Source organism: Cetorhinus maximus, unplaced genomic scaffold, assembly GCF_964194155.1.
Source record: "Cetorhinus maximus unplaced genomic scaffold, sCetMax3.hap1.1 HAP1_SCAFFOLD_4318, whole genome shotgun sequence".
Taxonomy (NCBI): Eukaryota; Metazoa; Chordata; class Chondrichthyes; order Lamniformes; family Cetorhinidae; genus Cetorhinus; species Cetorhinus maximus.
The window spans coordinates 1-17088 of NW_027600222.1; the positions used below are offsets into that span (position 1 = coordinate 1).

The window sequence follows — 17088 nt, forward strand, 5'->3', positions numbered from 1 at the left end:
CTCCCACTCCCCTTCCTCCCTCCCTCGCAGCCTGTCGACTAGGCCTCACTCTCCATCGCCCCTCTCCCACTCCCCTTCCTCCCTCCCTCCCTCCCTCGCAGCCTGTCGACTAGGCCTCACTCTCCATCGCCCCTCTCCCACTCCCCTTCCTCCCTCCCTCGCAGCCTGTCGACTAGGCCTCACTCTCCATCGCCCCTCTCCCACTCCTCTTTCTCCCTCCCTCGCAGCCTGTCGACTAGGCCTCACTCTCCATCGCCCCTCTCCCACTCCCCTTCCTCTCTCCCTCCCTCCCTCCCTCCCTCCCTCGCAGCCTGTCGACTAGGCCTCACTCTCCATCGCCCCTCTCCCACTCCCCTTCCTCCCTCCCTCGAAGCCTGTCGACTAGGCCTCACTCTCCATCGCCCCTCTCCCACTCCCCTTCCTCCCTCCCTCGCAGCCTGTCGACTAGGCCTCACTCTCCATCGCTCCTCTCCCACTCCCCTTCCTCCCTCCCTCCCTCCCTCCCTCCCTCGCTGCCTGTCGACTAGGCCTCAGTCTCCATCACCCCTCTCCCACTCCTCTTTCTCCCTCCCTCGCAGCCTGTCGACTAGGCCTCACTCTCCATCGCCCCTCTCCCACTCCCCTTCCTCCCTCCCTCCCTCGCAGCCTGTCGACTAGGCCTCACTCTCCATCGCTCCTCTCCCACTCCCCTTCCTCCCTCCCTCCCTCCCTCCCTCCCTCGCTGCCTGTCGACTAGGCCTCAGTCTCCATCACCCCTCTCCCACTCCTCTTTCTCCCTCCCTCGCAGCCTGTCGACTAGGCCTCACTCTCCATCGCCCCTCTCCCACTCCCCTTCCTCCCTCCCTCCCTCGCAGCCTGTCGACTAGGCCTCACTCTCCATCGCCCCTCTCCCACTCCCCTTCCTCCCTCCCTCCCTCGCAGCCTGTTGACTAGGCCTCACTCTCCATCGCCCCTCTCCCACTCCCCTTCCTCCCTCCCTCCCTCCCTCCCTCGCTGCCTGTCGACTAGGCCTCAGTCTCCATCACCCCTCTCCCACTCCTCTTTCTCCCTCCCTCGCAGCCTGTCGACTAGGCCTCACTCTCCATCGCCCCTCTCCCACTCCCCTTCCTCCCTCCCTCCCTCGCAGCCTGTCGACTAGGCCTCACTCTCCATCGCCCCTCTCCCACTCCCCTTCCTCCCTCCCTTCCTCCCTCCCTCCCTCCCTCGCAGCCTGTCGACTAGGCCTCACTCTCCATCGCCCCTCTCCCACTCCCCTTCCTCCCTCCCTCCCTCCCTCACTCGCAGCCTGTCGACTAGGCCTCACTCTCCATCGCCCCTCTCCCACTCCCCTTCCTCCCTCCCTCCCTCCCTCCCTCGCTGCCTGTCGACTAGGCCTCAGTCTCCATCACCCCTCTCCCACTCCTCTTTCTACCTCCCTCGCAGCCTGTCGACTAGGCCTCACTCTCCATCGCCCCTCTCCCACTCCCCTTCCTCCCTCCCTCCCTCGCAGCCTGTCGACTAGGCCTTACTCTCCATCGCCCCTCTCCCACTCCCCTTCCTCCCTCCCTTCCTCCCTCCCTCTCTCCCTCGCAGCCTGTCGACTAGGCCTCACTCTCCATCGCCCCTCTCCCACTCCCCTTCCTCCCTCCCTCGCAGCCTGTCGACTAGGCCTCACTCTCCATCGTCCCTCTCCCACTCCCCTTCCTGCCTCCCTCGCAGCCTGTCGACTAGGCCTCACTCTCCATTGCCCCTCTCCCACTCCCCTTCCTCCCTCCCTCGCAGCCTGTCGACTAGGCCTTACTCTCCATCGCCCCTCTCCCACTCCCCTTCCTCCCTCCCTTCCTCCCTCCCTCTCTCCCTCGCAGCCTGTCGACTAGGCCTCACTCTCCATCGCCCCTCTCCCACTCCCCTTCCTCCCTCCCTCGCAGCCTGTCGACTAGGCCTCACTCTCCATCGTCCCTCTCCCACTCCCCTTCCTGCCTCCCTCGCAGCCTGTCGACTAGGCCTCACTCTCCATCGCCCCTCTCCCACTCCCCTTCCTCCCTCCCTCCCTCCCTCCCTCCCTCGCAGCCTGTCGACTAGGCCTCACTCTCCATCGCCCCTCTCCCACTCCCCTTCCTCTCTCCCTCCCTCCCTCCCTCACAGCCTGTCGACTAGGTCTCACTCTCCATCGCCCCTCTCCCACTCCCCTTCCTCCCTCCCTCGCAGCCTGTCGACTAGGCCTCACTCTCCATCGCCCCTCTCCCACTCCCCTTCCTCCCTCCCTCCCTCCCTCCCTCGCAGCCTGTCGACTAGGCCTCACTCTCCATCGCCCCTCTCCCACTCCCCTTCCTCTCTCCCTCCCTCCCTCGCAGCCTGTCGACTAGGCCTCACTCTCCATCGCCCCTCTCCCACTCCCCTTCCTCCCTCCCTCGCAGCCTGTCGACTAGGCCTCACTCTCCATCGTCCCTCTCCCACTCCCCTTCCTGCCGCCCTCGCAGCCTGTCGACTAGGCCTCACTCTCCATCGCCCCTCTCCCACTCCCCTTCCTCCCTCCCTCCCTCCCTCCCTCGCAGCCTGTCGACTAGGCCTCACTCTCCATCGCCCCTCTCCCACTCCCCTTCCTCTCTCCCTCCCTCCCTCCCTCCCTCGCAGCCTGTCGACTAGGTCTCACTCTCCATCGCCCCTCTCCCACTCCCCTTCCTCCCTCCCTCGCAGCCTGTCGACTAGGCCTCACTCTCCATCGCCCCTCTCCCACTCCCCTTCCTCCCTCCCTCGCAGCCTGTTGACTAGGCCTCACTCTCCATCGCTCCTCTCCCGCTCCCCTTCTTCCCTCCCTCCCTCCCTCCCTCCCTCCCTCGCAGCCTGTCGACTAGGCCTCACTCTCCATCGCCCCTCTCCCACTCCCCTTCCTCCCTCCCTCCCTCCCTGTCTCTCTCTCTCACACTCTCCCTCCTATCAACCCTCCCCTCTGGCAACGCACAGCCTCGCGCCCAAACCCACCGCTTGGCCAAGGCCTTCCCATCGAAGTCCCAGCCCAGAGAGCCACTTCCCTCCAACATGGCCGCCGCTGGCGTGGCCATTTGGCCACCTTGGCAACCGTGTCTCTCGAATCTCTCCTTCGTCTCGTGTGTGTGTGTGTGTGTGCAGTGTTTCTGTCCCATCCTCCCATCAGCTGCAGTGGCGTGTAGATGTATAGAGATTGTATCTGATGTACAAACTTATTAAGTTTAATGTGAAGCCTGAACGGTAGGCCCGAAACCAGGCCCATCTTGGGGGAAGTGGGTAGGTGGGGGGGGTCCAGAGGAAACAAGATCAAAGGCAAGGATCTCACGGTCCAAATTATTCCACGAATAAAGTATTTCATCTCTCGACCGTCTCCTGTCATTCTGTCCGTGATCGGTACTGTCAGAGGGTCAGCGCTGAGGGAGAGCCGCACTGTCAGAGGGTCAGCGCTGAGGGAGAGCCGCACTGTCAGAGGGTCAGCGCTGAGGGAGAGCCGCACTGTCAGAGGGTCAGCGCTGAGGGAGAGCCGCACTGTCAGAGGGTCAGCACTGAGGGAGAGCCGCACTGTCAGAGGGTCAGCACTGAGGGAGAGCCGCACTGTCAGAGGGTCAGTACTGAGGGAGAGCCGCACTGTCAGAGGGTCAGTACTGAGGGAGAGCCGCACTGTCAGAGGGTCAGTACTGAGGGAGAGCTGCGCTGTCGGAGGGTCAGCACTGAGGGAGCGCCGCACTGTCGGAGGGTCAGCGCTGAGGGAGAGCCGCACTGTCGGAGGGTCAGCGCTGAGGGAGAGCCGCACTGTCGGAGGGTCAGCGCTGAGGGAGAGCCGCACTGTCGGAGGGTCAGCGCTGAGGGAGCGCCGCATTTTTGGAGGGTCAGCGCTGAGGGAGCGCCGCACTGTCGGAGGGTCAGTGCTGAGGGTGCTCTGCACTGTCGGAGGGTCAGTGCTGAGGGAGAGCCGCACTGTCGGAGGGTCAGTGCTGAGGGTGTTCTGCACTGTCGGAGGGTCAGTGCTGAGGGAGCGTCGCACTGTGGGAGGGTCAGTACTGAGGGAGAGCCGCACTGTCGGAGGGTCAGTACTGAGGGAGAGCCGCACTGTCGGAGGGTGAGTGATGAGGGAGAGCCGCACTGTCGGAGGGTCAGCACTGAGGAAGTGCCGCACTGTCGGAGGGTCAGTGCTGAGGGAGAGCCGCACTGTCGGAGGGTCAGTGCTGAGGGAGTGCCTCACTGTCGGAGGGTCAGTGCTGAGGGAGAGCCGCACTGTCGGAGGGTCAGTACTGAGGGAGAGCCGCACTGTGGGAGGGTCAGCGCTGAGGGAGAGCAGCACTGTGGGAGGGTCAGCGCTGAGGGAGCGCCGCACTGTGGGAGGGTCAGTACTGAGGGAGAGCCGCACTGTGGGAGGGTCAGTGCTGAGGGAGCGCCGCACTGTCGGAGGGTCAGCGCTGAGGGAGAGCCGCACTGTCGGAGGGTCAGTGCTGAGGGAGAGCCGCACTGTCGGAGGGTCAGCGCTGAGGGAGCGCCGCACTGTCGGAGGGTCAGCGCTGAGGGAGAGCCGCACTGTCGGAGGGTCAGCGCTGAGGGAGAGCCGCACTGTCGGAGGGTCAGTGCTGAGGGAGAGCCGCACTGTCGGAGGGTCAGTGCTGAGGGAGTGTCTGCTGCCCTCGTCCTTCTAGATGGGAGCGGGTCGTGGGTTTGGGCGGCGCTGTCGAAGGAGCCTTGGCGAGTTGCTGCAGTGCATCTTGTAGATGGTACACACGCTGCTGCCCCTGTGCGTCGGTGGTGGAGGGAGTGAATGTTTGTGGATGGGGTGCCGATCGAGCGGGGGGAGCTGCTTTGTCCTGGACGGTGTCGAGCTTCTCGAGTGTTGTGGGAGCTGCAACTCATCCAGGCAAGTGGGGAGTGTCCCATCACACTCCTGACTTGTGCCTTGTAGATGGTGGACAGGCTTTGGTGGGGGGGAGTCGGGAGGTGAGTGACTCTCCGCAGGATTCCCAGCCTCTGACCTGCTCTTGTAGCCACAGTATTTATCTGGCTGGTCCCAGTTCAGTTTCTGGTCAATGGTAAACCCCAGGGTGTTGATAGTGGGGGGATTCAGTGATGGTGATGCCATTGAACGTCAAGGGGGCGATGGTTAGATTCTCTCTTGTTGGGAGATGGTCATTGCCTGGCACTTGTGTGGCACGAATGTTACTCACCACTTGTCAGCCCTGAGCCTGGATATTGTCCAGGTCTTGCTGCATTTGGACACGGGGCTGCTTCAGTATCTGAGGAGTCGCGAATGGTGCTGAACATTGTGCAACCATCAGCGAACATCCCCACTCCTGACCTTACGATGGAAGGAAGGTCATTGAGGAAGCGGCTGAAGATGGTTGGGCCGAGGACACTAACCCTGAGGAACTCCTGCAGTGATGTCCTGGGACTGAGATGACTGACCTCCAACAACCACAACCATCTTCCTTCGCGCTGGGTATGACTCCGACCAGTGGGAGAGTTTTCCCCCCTGATTCCCATTGACTCCAGTTTTGCCAGGGCTCCTTGATGCCACACCCGGTCGAATGCTGCCTCGATGTCAAGGGCAGTCACTCTCACCTCACCTCGGGAGTTCAGCATTCCTGTCCATGTTTGAACCAAGGCTGTAATGAGGTCGGGAGCTGAGTGGCCCTGGCGGAACCCAAACTGGGCGTCAGGGGGCAATTGCCTGTGGGGAAATGTAGGGGAGGGTTAGTGAGGGTGAGGGGTCCTGGGGAAGAGAGGGTGAGGAGTTCGGGGAGAGAGTTTGAGGGTGAGGGGTTCGGGGCAGCGAGTGGGGGTGAGGGGGCCAGGGAGAGAGTGAGGTTGAGGTTGAGGGTGAAGGTAAGGGGGCAGGGTAGAGAGTGAGGGTGAGGTTGAGGGTGAGGGTGAGGGGGCCAGGCAGAGATTGAGGTTAAGGGTGAGGGTGAGGGGGCCGGGGAGAGAGTGGTTAAGGGTGAGGGTGAGGGTGAGGGTGAGGGGGAGGGTGAGGGTGAGGGGGCCGGGCAGAGATTGAGGTTGAGGTTGAGGGTGAGGGGGAGGGGTCCGGAGAGAGAGTGAGGTTGAGGGTGAGGGTGATGGGGTCGGGGGGAGAGAGAGTGAGGGGGTCGGGGGGGAGAGAGAGTGAGAGTGAGGGGGTCGGGGGGAGAGAGAGTGAGGGTGAGGGGGTCGGGGGGAGAGAGAGTGAGGGTGAGGGGGTCGGGGGGAGAGAGAGTGAGGGTGAGGGGGTCGGGGGGAGAGAGAGTGAGGGTGAGGGGGTCGGGGGGAGTGAGAGTGAGGGTGAGGGTGTCGGGAGAGAGTGAGGGTGAGGGGATCGGGGGGAGAGAGTCTGAGGGCGAGGGGTGCAGAGGGAGAGTGAGGATGAGTGTGAGGAGATGTGAGGGTGAGGGGCTGGGGAGAGGGAGTGTGAGGGTGAGGGGTGCAGGGAGAGAGTGAGGACGAGTGCGAGGAGAGGTGAGGGTGAGGGGCTGGGGAGAGGGAGTGTGAGGGTGAGGGATGCAGGGAGAGAGTGAGGACGAGTGTGAGGAGATGTGAGGGTGAGGGGCTGGGGAGAGGGAGTGTGAGGGTGAGGGGTGCAGGGAGAGAGTGAGGACGAGTGCGAGGAGAGGTGAGGGTGAGGGGAGCCGGGGATAGAGCGAGGGTGAGGGGGCCAGAGTGACTGAGGGTGAGGGAGCCCACGGAGCGGGAGAAAGTGAGGGCGAGGGCGAGAGGGGCCGGGGAGTGCGAGTGAGGGGAGGTAGTGTCTGACTCACTCCCAGTCTGAGGATTCTCACTCCCTCCCCCTCACACCAACACACACTCACTCGCACCCAGTCACATCGCGGGTACAGGCGAGTGAGTGATTGAGGGACTGAGCTCCCCGAGACGAGGAGTGAGACAGACACACTCACACTCACCCTCTCGATCTCTGATGGTCGTTTTTATCAGTTACTCGTTTATTTTTTAACATTATCAATTTATTGCTCTCTCGTCGTTTTATTTGTGCTCAGCAAAATAATGTCCCCGTTGAAAATTCATCGGCCAAACCTTCAGACGGGGCCCCTTGAGTGTGTAAATCGTGACAACGCGTTCCCCGTGACACGAGGAAGTTGGTCAAGCCTGGTTGAAGCGATCGCGGCATGTCATCACTCTTCAGGAAGTGTGTCAGGACATCCGGTCCCGGTTGCACTTTAACCTGTAGGCAGAGCACACGCGCGCGCATGTGCGTAGCTCCCATGTCCTGAAGCTCCCCGTCCACGTCTACCCGCGCCTAGAATTCGTGAATCGACCACCAGGAGTCGGCGCCATGGCTGACGAGCGTTTGGTGCCTCTAGAGCGGTATCGCCAACGCAACATGGGGGCAGCGGTGCCCTAGACAGTTAAGGGAGAGCATCAAGCCAAAAGTTTAAGGCATGTTACATCGCCACGGATGGTATCCTCGGTCAGAATATGCACCCCCACCCCTCACTCCACCTTTCTCCGATATCCTCGGTAACCCCCATGTCCCGACGAGTGGATTATCTCTGCGGGCAAGATCCATGTCACGTCAGGTTACAGGCTGCCATAGTTACCGATATAAAACAAGGGATGAATGTGAACAACACTGAAATAACAGTGCGGCGCTCCCTCAGCACTGACCCTCCGACAGTGCGGCGCTCCCTCAGTACTGACCCTCCGACAGTGCGGCGCTCCCTCTGTACTGACCCTCCGACAGTGCGGCGCTCCCTCAGTACTGACCCTCCGACAGTGCGGCGCTCCCTCTGTACTGACCCTGCGACAGTGCGGTGCTCCCTCAGCACTGACCCTCCGACAGTGCGGCGCTCCCTCAGCACTGACCCTCCGACAGTGCGGCTCTCCCACAGCACTGACCCTCCGACAGTGCGGATCTCCCTCAGTACTGACCATCCGACAGTGTGGCGCTCCCTCAGCACTGACCCTCCGACAGTGCGGCGCTCCCTCAGCACTGACCCTCCGACAGTGCGGCGCTCCCTCAGCACTGACCCTCCGACAGTGCGGCGCTCCCTCAGCACTGACCCTCAAACTGTGCGGCGCTCCCTCAGTACTGACCCACCGACAGTGCGCCCTCCCTCAGTACTGAGCCTCCGACAGTGCCGCTCTCCCTCAGTACTGACCCTCCGACAGTGCGGCTCTCCCTCAGCACTGACCCTCCGACAGTGCGGCTCTCTCTCAGCACTGACCCTCCGACAGTGCGGCGCTCCCTCAGCACTGACCCTCCGACAGTGCAGCGCTCCCTTGGCACTGACCCTCCGACAGTGCGGCTCTCCCTCAGCACTGACCCTCCCACAGTGCGGCGCTCCCTTGGCACTGACCCTCCGACAGTGCGGCGCTCCCTAGGCACTGACCCTCCGACAGTGCGGCGCTCCCTCAGCACTGACCCTCTGACAGTGCGGCTCTCCCTCAGCACTGACCCTCCGACAGTGCCGCTCTCCCTCAGCACTGACCCTCCGACAGTGCGGCTCTCCCTCAGCACTGACCCTCCGACAGTGCGGCGCTCCCTCAGGGCGCTGAGGGGGGTTGTGGTGCTGGGACATAAGGCGCGAGATTTGTGTTGTTATTTGAAAATCTTTATTTCACAATCATGCAAGCCAACATGAATTATTACTGAAATATAAAATTATAGGGATGGACCCGGGTGAACTGGGGAACCCTTGGCAGGGCTTCATGGTTTAAGAAACTCAAACTGTCTTGATGGCGGAGGTAAAGGGACTGGGCCTCGAGTAGCAGGACGCAGTTCGAAGGTCGAGCGGCCTAGCGCTCGCGGGAGAGCCGCCCTCTCAGCTCTGAGCAGGACTGGCTGCACTGGGGCTCCTAGGCCTCAAACAGAGCCTGAGGCCCACAGACGGCACTCATTCCCCCTCGCGTCTGCGTTTGGGCCCGATGCAGGAAGGCCTGGCGTGAAGCCTGCGGCCTATATTCCTGGGCCCTCATTCCCATCACTTGAGAGACTGCATGGCCCTGACGAATACAGGCCTCAAATGAAGCCTGGGCCTATATTTCTGCCCTCATTCCCATCACTTGAGAGACTGCATGGCCCTGACGAACACAGGGCTCAAGTGAAGCCTGGGGCCTATATTCCCATCTTCATTCCCATCACGGGTGAGACTGCATGGCCCTGAGGAATGCAGGCCTCAAATTGAAGCCTGGGGCCTATATTTCTGCCCTCATTCCCATCACTTGAGAGACTGCATGACCCTGACGAACGTAGGCCTCAAATAAAGCCTGGGGCCTATATTTCTGCCCTCATTCCCATCACGACTGAGACAGCATGACCCTGACAAACGCAGGCCTCAAATGAAGCCTGGGGCCTATACTTCTGCCCTCATTCCCATCACTTGAGAGACTGCATGGCCCTGACGAATACAGGCCTCAAATGAAGCCTGGGGCCTATATTCCTGCCCTCATTCCCATCACTTGAGAGACTGCATGACCTTGACGAACGCAGGCCTAAAATAAAGCCTGGGGCCTATATTCCTGCCCTCATTCCTATCACGAGTGAGACTGCATGGCCCTGACGAACGCAGGCCTCAATTGAAGCCTGAGGCCTACATTCCCGCCCTCCTTCCCGCCGGGAGTCGGGCGCGGCCCCGACGCACGCAGGCCTCAAACGAAGCCTGAGGCCTACATTCCAGCCCTCATCACAGCCGCGAGGGGAGAGGAGGGGGGGGGGGAGCCGGATACCTCGATGCGCCCGTGGGCCTCAAATGGAGCCTGAGGGCCCCTTTCTTGCCCTGGGCGTCGAGGGGGAGGGCGTTGTTGGGGCGAGGGGCCTGAGGGGAAGGGGGGGGAGGTTGGTCCGAGGCGAAGGAAGCGAGAATCCGAAGGGGAAAATCGTCCAGGCCTGAAATAAATTATGATAAGAGGAGAAGTGGATCGAGCCTTCGGCCTGCTCTGGAAAGCCGCTTGTTTCCGTGTTGTTCGGTGGGGGGGGTGGTGGTGGTGGGTGGGTGGGGGGGTGGGTGGGGGGTGGGAGAAGGGGAAGGGGAAAGAAAGGCGATGAGGCCTACGTGGCAGGCTTGGTCCAAGAAGAGAGGAGAAAAAAAAGCAACAGAAATGCCCATCTTGCTCCGAGACACCCTTCTCCCTCCCCCCACCATCCAGCCCTCATACCCTCCCCCAGACAAACCCCACCACCACCACCACCCCCCGACCTCACAAAACTCCGACACCCCCCACCCCCTCGGCCTCCGTAGCCCCTTCGAGTGGCTGGCAAGAGCATGGAGAGAAGCGGAGAGAGAGAGAGAGGTGGGGGGAAGGGTCTTCCGCTAATCCCAGTTGGCCGCTCACAGTCCCCCGGCCGGACGGGGAGAGGGGGGAGGTGGTGCGGAGTTAGTTTCGCGGGGGGCTTGGGGGGGTGGGTGGGGGGCCGGGCGCAGTTCGGAGTTGTTCGTGGCCTCCGGGTGGTGGTGGTGGTGGTGGGGTATCGCGGTTATCGTCTCGCCGTCTGTCCTGCGTACGCCCTGCGGAGAGAAAGAGAGAGGGGGGTCAAAATGAGGCGGGGGGTAGAGTTTGCGAAGAAAGGCCCTGAGGGCCCATCACACCCCCCACCCCCACCCCCAAACCCCCACCTCCCATCGCCCAGTTAGCCCCAGCACCATCCCTGCCTCCATTTTCATTCGTTCACGGGTTGTGGGTGTCGCCCAGTCCGGCCCAGCATTTATTGCCCGTCCCTAATTGCCCCCCTTGAGAAGGTGGGGGTGAGCCTCCTTCTTGAGCCGCTGCAGTCCCTGTGTGGTGTAGGTACACCCACGGCGCTGTTAGGGAGGGAGTTCCAGGATTTTGTCCCGTGTGGTGTAGGTACACCCACGGCGCTGTTAGGGAGGGAGTTCCAGGATTTTGTCCCCGTGCGGTGTAGGTACACCCACGGCGCTGTTAGGGAGGGAGTTCCAGGATTTTGTCCCCGTGTGGTGTAGGTACACCCACGGCGCTGTTAGGGAGGGAGTTCCAGGATTTTGTCCCCGTGTGGTGTAGGTACACCCACGGCGCTGTTAGGGAGGGAGTTCCAGGATTTTGTCCCCGTGTGGTGTAGGTACACCCACGGCGCTGTTAGGGAGGGAGTTCCAGGATTTTGTCCCCGTGCGGTGTAGGTACACCCACGGCGCTGTTAGGGAGGGAGTTCCAGGATTTTGTCCCCGTGTGGTGTAGGTACACCCACGGCGCTGTTAGGGAGGGAGTTCCAGGATTTTGTCCGTGTGGTGTAGGTACACCCATGGCGCTGTTAGGGTGGGAGTTCCAGGATTTTGTCCATGTGGTGTAGGTACACCCACGGCGCTGTTAGGGAGGGAGTTCCAGGATTTTGACCCAGCGACAGTGAAGGAACGGCCGATATATTTCCAAGTCGGGATGGTGAGGGGCTCAGAGGGGAACTTCCAGGTGGTGGTGTTCCCCATGTGTCTGCTGCCCTCGTCCTTCTAGATGGGAGTGGGTCGTGGGTTTGGGCGGCGCTGTCGAAGGAGCCTTGGCGAGTTGCTGCAGTGCATCTTGTAGATGGTACACACGCTGCTGCCACTGTGCGTCGGTGGTGGAGGGAGTGAATGTTTGTGGATGGGGTGCCGATCGAGCGGGGGCTGCTTTGTCCTGGACGGTGTCGAACTTCTCGAGTGTTGTGGGAGCTGTAACTCATCCAGGCAAGTGGGGAGTGGCCCATCGCACTCCTGACTTGTGCCTTGTAGATGGTGGACAGGCTTTGGGGGAGTCAGGAGGTGAGTGATTCTCCGCAGGATTCCCAGCCTCTGACCTGCTCTTGTAGCCACAGTATTTATCTGGCTGGTCCCAGTTCAGTTTCTGGTCAATGGTAACCCCCAGGATGTTGATAGTGGGGGATTCAGTGATGGTGATGCCATTGAACATCAAGGGGACGATGGTTGGATTCTCTCTTGTTGGAGATGGTCATTGCCTGGCACTTGTGTGGCGCGAATGTTACTTACCACTTGTCAGCCCTGAGCCTGGATATTGCCCAGGTCTGGCTGCATTTGGACACGGGGCTGCTTCAGTATCTGAGGAGTCGCGAATGGTGCTGAACATTGTGCAACCATCAACGAACATCCCCACTTCTGATCTTATGTTGGCAGGAAGGTCATTGATGAACACTCCCAGGACAGGTACAGCACGGGGTTAGATACAGAGTAAAGCTCGCTCTACACCGTCCCCCATCCAACACTCCCAGGACAGGTACAGCACGGGGGTTAGATACAGAGTAAAGCTCCCTCTACACCGTCCCCATCAAACACTCCCAGGACAGGTACAGCACGGGGTTAGATACAGAGTAAAGCTCCCTCTACACTGTCCCCATCAAACACTCCCAGGACAGGTACAGCACGGGGTTTGATACAGAGTAAAGCTCCCTCTACACTGTCCCCATCAAACACTCCCAGGACAGGTACAGCACGGGGTTAGATACAGAGTAAAGCTCCCTCTACACCGTCCACATCAAACACTCCCAGGACAGGTACAGCACGGGGTTAGATACAGAGTAAAGCTCCCTCTACACCGTCCCCCATCCAACACTCCCAGGACAGGTACAGCACGGGGGTTAGATACAGAGTAAAGATCCCTCTACACTGTCCGCATCCAACACTCCCAGGACAGGTACAGCACGGGGTTAGATACAGATGAAAGCTCCTTCTACACTGTTCCCCATCAAACACTCCCAGGACAGGTACAGCACGGGGGTTAGATACAGAGTAAAGCTCCCTCTACACTGTCCCTATCAAACACTCCCAGGACAGGTACAGCACGGGGGTTAGATACAGAGTAAAGCTCCCTCTACACTGTCCCTATCAAACATTCCCAGGACAGGGACAGCACGGGGGTTAGATAAACTGTCCTCTTACTCAGGGAATGCACTCCTCCACCGATCGAATTCACCTCCGCATTGAAAAGTAGTTTGCCCAGACTCTGTAAATAAATAAGAGAGAGAGAGAGAGAGGTTAGTGATAATGAACCATACATTGAAAGGCACATTAGCCCCACGATATCTGAAGCATCGAGAGACAGAAATGGATTGCAGGAAACAAGTATGTGTGGGGATGGTTACCATCGGAGAGCCAAGGTACCCCAGTGGATGACTGTCTTCAAGCTATTCGACTGTGGAGGCTGCACCCCGGGATGTCCCCGACCTTTGCCCTCTCTGGAAACCACATTGAAGGCTCACTGGACAGGGATCGGGAGCAGGAACCTGGGCTGATTCATACCCCTTCCAATGCACATCCTGGGAATGTTTGATGGGGGGACGGTGTAGAGGGAGCTTTACTCTGTATCTAACCCCGTGCTGTACCTGTCCTGGGAGTGTTTGATGGGGGGACGGTGTAGAGGGAGCTTTACTCTGTATCTAACCCCGTGCTGTACCTGTCCTGGGAGTGTTTGATGGGGACGGTGTAGAGGGAGCTTTACTCTGTATCTAACCCCGTGCTGTACCTGTCCTGGGAGTGTTTGATGGGGACGGTGTAGAGGGAGCTTTACTCTGTATCTAACCCCGTGCTGTACCTGTCCTGGGAGTGTTTGATGGGGACGGTGTAGAGGGAGCTTTACTCTGTATCTAACCCCGTGCTGTACCTGTCCTGGGAGTGTTTGATGGGGACGGTGTAGAGGGAGCTTTACTCTGTATCTAACCCCGTGCTGTACCTGTCCTGGGAGTGTTTGATGGGGACGGTGTAGAGGGAGCTTTACTCTGTATCTAACCCCGTGCTGTACCTGTCCTGGGAGTGTTTGATGGGGACAGTGTAGAGGGAGCTTTACTCTGTATCTAACCCCGTGCTGTACCTGTCCTGGGAGTGTTTGATGGGGACGGTGTCGGGTGGAAGCCATGACTAAAGCGCCCTCTCGGCCTGAGGCCTAGCTTGACTGAGAAGCCTGCTGACCTGTAGTAGTCTTCCTGCCCAGGGAGAGGCACTCCGTGGATCTGATGGTGGCCCTGCAGCCATTGCTGGTGCTGTTCAATGGCCAGTCGCTGTAGCTCTGCCGATTGCGCCTGCATCGCTTGGAGCTGATGTGCGGCCGACATCGGAGGGGGTACAGACCCCTGCAGTTCCCTGTACGGCGTTCCTGAGGGGGTTAAAAAGGAGCTGGTGAGACCACAGCCAATTATAGGCCCATTCAGCCCCTTCTCGAGCCTGTGACACAGGAACAGGAGGAGGCCATTCAGCCCCTTCTCGAGCCTGTGACACAGGAACAGGAGGAGGCCCCATTCAGCCCCTCTCGAGCCTGTTACACAGGAACAGGAGGCCATTCAGCCCCTCTCGGGCCTGTTACACAGGAACAGGAGGAGGCCCATTCAGCCCCTCTTGAGCCTGTTACACAGGAACAGGAGGCCATTCAGCCCCTCTCGGGCCTGTTACACAGGAACAGGAGGCCATTCAGCCCCTCTCCTCGAGCCTGTTACACAGGAACAGGAGGCCATTCAGCCCCTCTCCTCGAGCCTGTTACACGGGAACAGGAGGTGGCCCATTTAATCCATGTGCTGACAATGCAAAGTGGGAGTGAGGGATACGGGGGAGAGGGCGGGAGTGAGGGACACGGGGAGAGGGCGGGAGTGAGGGATACGGGGAGAGGGCGGGAGTGAGGGACACGGGGAGACGGCGGGAGTGAGGGATACGGGGAGACGGTAGGAGTGAGGGATACGGGGGAGATGGCGGGAGTGAGGGATACGGGGAGACGGCGGGAGTGAGGGATATGGGGAGACAGCGGGCGTGAGGCACACGGGGAGAGGGCGGGAGTGAGGGATACGGGGAGAGGGCGGGAGTGAGGGATATGGGGAGACGGCGGGCGTGAGGGACACGGGGAGAGGGCGGGAGTGAGGGATACGGGGAGAGGGCGGGAGTGAGGGATATGGGGAGACGGCGGGCGTGAGGGACACGGGGAGAGGGCGGGAGTGAGGGATACGGGGAGAGGGCGGGAGTGAGGGTTACGGGGAGAGGGTGGGAGTGAGGGATACGGGGAGAGGGTGGGAGTGAGGGATACGGGGAGACGGCGGGAGTGAGGGATACGGGGAGAGGGCGGGAGTGAGGGATACGGGGAGACGGCGGGAGTGAGGGATATGGGGAGAGGGCGGGAGTGAGGGATACGGGGAGAGGGCGGGAGTGAGGGATACGGGGAGACGGCGGGAGTGAGGGATATGGGTAGATGGTGGGAGCGAGGGATAGGGGGAGACGGCGGGAGTGAGGGATACGGGGAGAGGGCGGGAGTGAGGGATACGGGGAGAGGGTGGGAGTGAGGGATACGGGGAGAGGGTGGGAGTGAGGGATATGGGGAGACGGTGGGAGTGAGGGATACCGGAAGAGGGTGGGAGTGAGGGATACGGGGAGACGGCGGGGGTGAGGGATACGGGGAGAGGGCGGGAGTGAGGGATACGGGGAGAGGGCGGGAGTGAGGGACACGGGGAGTGGGCGGGAGTGAGGGATACGGGGAGAGGGCGGGAGTGAGGGATACGGGGAGATGGCGGGAGCGTGGGATCCGGGGGGACGGCGGGAATGAGGGATACGGGGAGACGGCGGGCGTGAGGGACACGGGGAGAGGGCGGGCGTGAGGGATGCGGGGAGACAGCGGGAGTGAGGGATATGGGGAGATGGTGGGAGCGTGGATATGGGGAGACGGCGGGAATGAGGGATCCTGGGACAGGGCAGGAGTGAGGGATACGGGAAGATGGCGACAGTGAGGGATACTGGAAGAGGGTGGGAGTGAGGGATACGGGGAGATGGCAGGAATGAGGGATACGGAGAGGCGGGGAGTGTGAGGGATACGGGGAGACGGCGAGAGTGAGGGATACAGGGAGAGGGCGGGAGTGAGGGATACGGGGAGAGGGCGGGAGTGAGGGATACGGGGAGAGGACGGGAGTGAGGGATACGGGGAGAGGGTGGGGAGTGAGGGATACGGGGAGAGGGCGGGAGTGAGGGATACGGGGAGAGGGAGGTGTGAGTAAGATTCCGGAACGCTCTTCCGGCTCCCGGCTCCTCCTGACGATCGGCCCGTCCACGACCCCCGGACCACCCGCTCGTGTCCCTCCAATGTCCCACACTAGTCCAGCTCGCGCCGCGCTCCCTCTTACCAAAGATTTGGTGCCGCAGGATCTCGTGCTCGGAGACGTGTTGCCCGAGGAGGTGGTTCGGGAGGGTACCTGACGGGTAGGCAATTCGAGTCAGCTGCCCGGTGCTGGTCAGCGGGTCAAGGAGTGGGTGCACCGCTTGGGTAGCTGCAAGAGAAACCAGGGTTCAGTCCGTCTCGCTGCCCGATCGAGGGGGTGCTGGGTTACCCCGGAAGCCCGTCCACGAAATCCTCCGCTCGGAGCCCCGGGTCGCTTTCCAACTCCTCAATCACTCCCCGAGACCATCCCCTCACTCCCGCCGTCTCCCACCCATATCCCTCACTCCAGCCGTCTCCCCGCCCGTATCCCTCACTCCCGCCATCTCCCCCCCGTATCCCTCACTCCCGCCGTCTCCCCTCGTATCCCTCACTCCCGCCCTCTCCCCGTATCCCTCACTCCCGCCATCTCCCCCCCGTATCCCTCACTCCCGCCGTCTCCCCTCGTATCCCTCACTCCCGCCCTCTCCCCGTATCCCTCACTCCCGCCGTCTCCCCCGTATCCCTCACTCCCTCCCTCTCCCCGTATCCCTCACTCCCGCCGTCTCCCCCGTATCCCTCACTCCCTCCCTCTCCCCGTATCCCTCACTCCCGCCCTCTCCCCGTATCCCTCACTCCCTCCCTCTCCCTGTATCCCTCACTCCCGCCGTCTCCCCATATCACTCACTCCTGCCCTCTCCCCGTATCCCTCACTCCCGCCCTCTCCCCGTATCCCTCACTCCCGCCGTCTCCCCGTATCCCTCACTCCCGCCCTCTCCCCGTATCCCTCACTCCCGCCATCTCCCCGTATCCCTCACTCCCCCGTCTCCCCATATCCCTCACTCCCGCCCTCTCCCCGTATCCCTCACTCCCGCCCTCTCCCCGTATCCCTCACTCCCGCCCTCTCCCCGTATCCCTCACTCCCGCCGTCTCCCCATATCACTCACTCCTGCCCTCTCCCCGTATCCCTCACTCCGGCCCTCTCCCCGTATCCCTCACTCCCGCCGTATCCCCGTATCCCTCACTCCCACCGTCTCCCTGTATCCCTCACTCCCGCCATCTCCCCAT

General features: G+C 61.4%; 1 protein-coding gene across 1 annotated transcript; it reads right to left on the reverse strand.

The window, feature by feature from the left end:
• Positions 1-10315: 10315 nt before the first annotated feature.
• Positions 10316-16153, reverse strand: LOC144678459 (atrophin-1-like; the record flags this gene model as incomplete). Its single annotated transcript, XM_078538231.1, has 4 exons — positions 10316-10427; positions 12801-12864; positions 13827-14010; positions 16010-16153. Coding segments are annotated over 3 exons (362 nt in total), but the record flags the coding sequence as incomplete, so codon positions are not given.
• Positions 16154-17088: the final 935 nt, after the last annotated feature.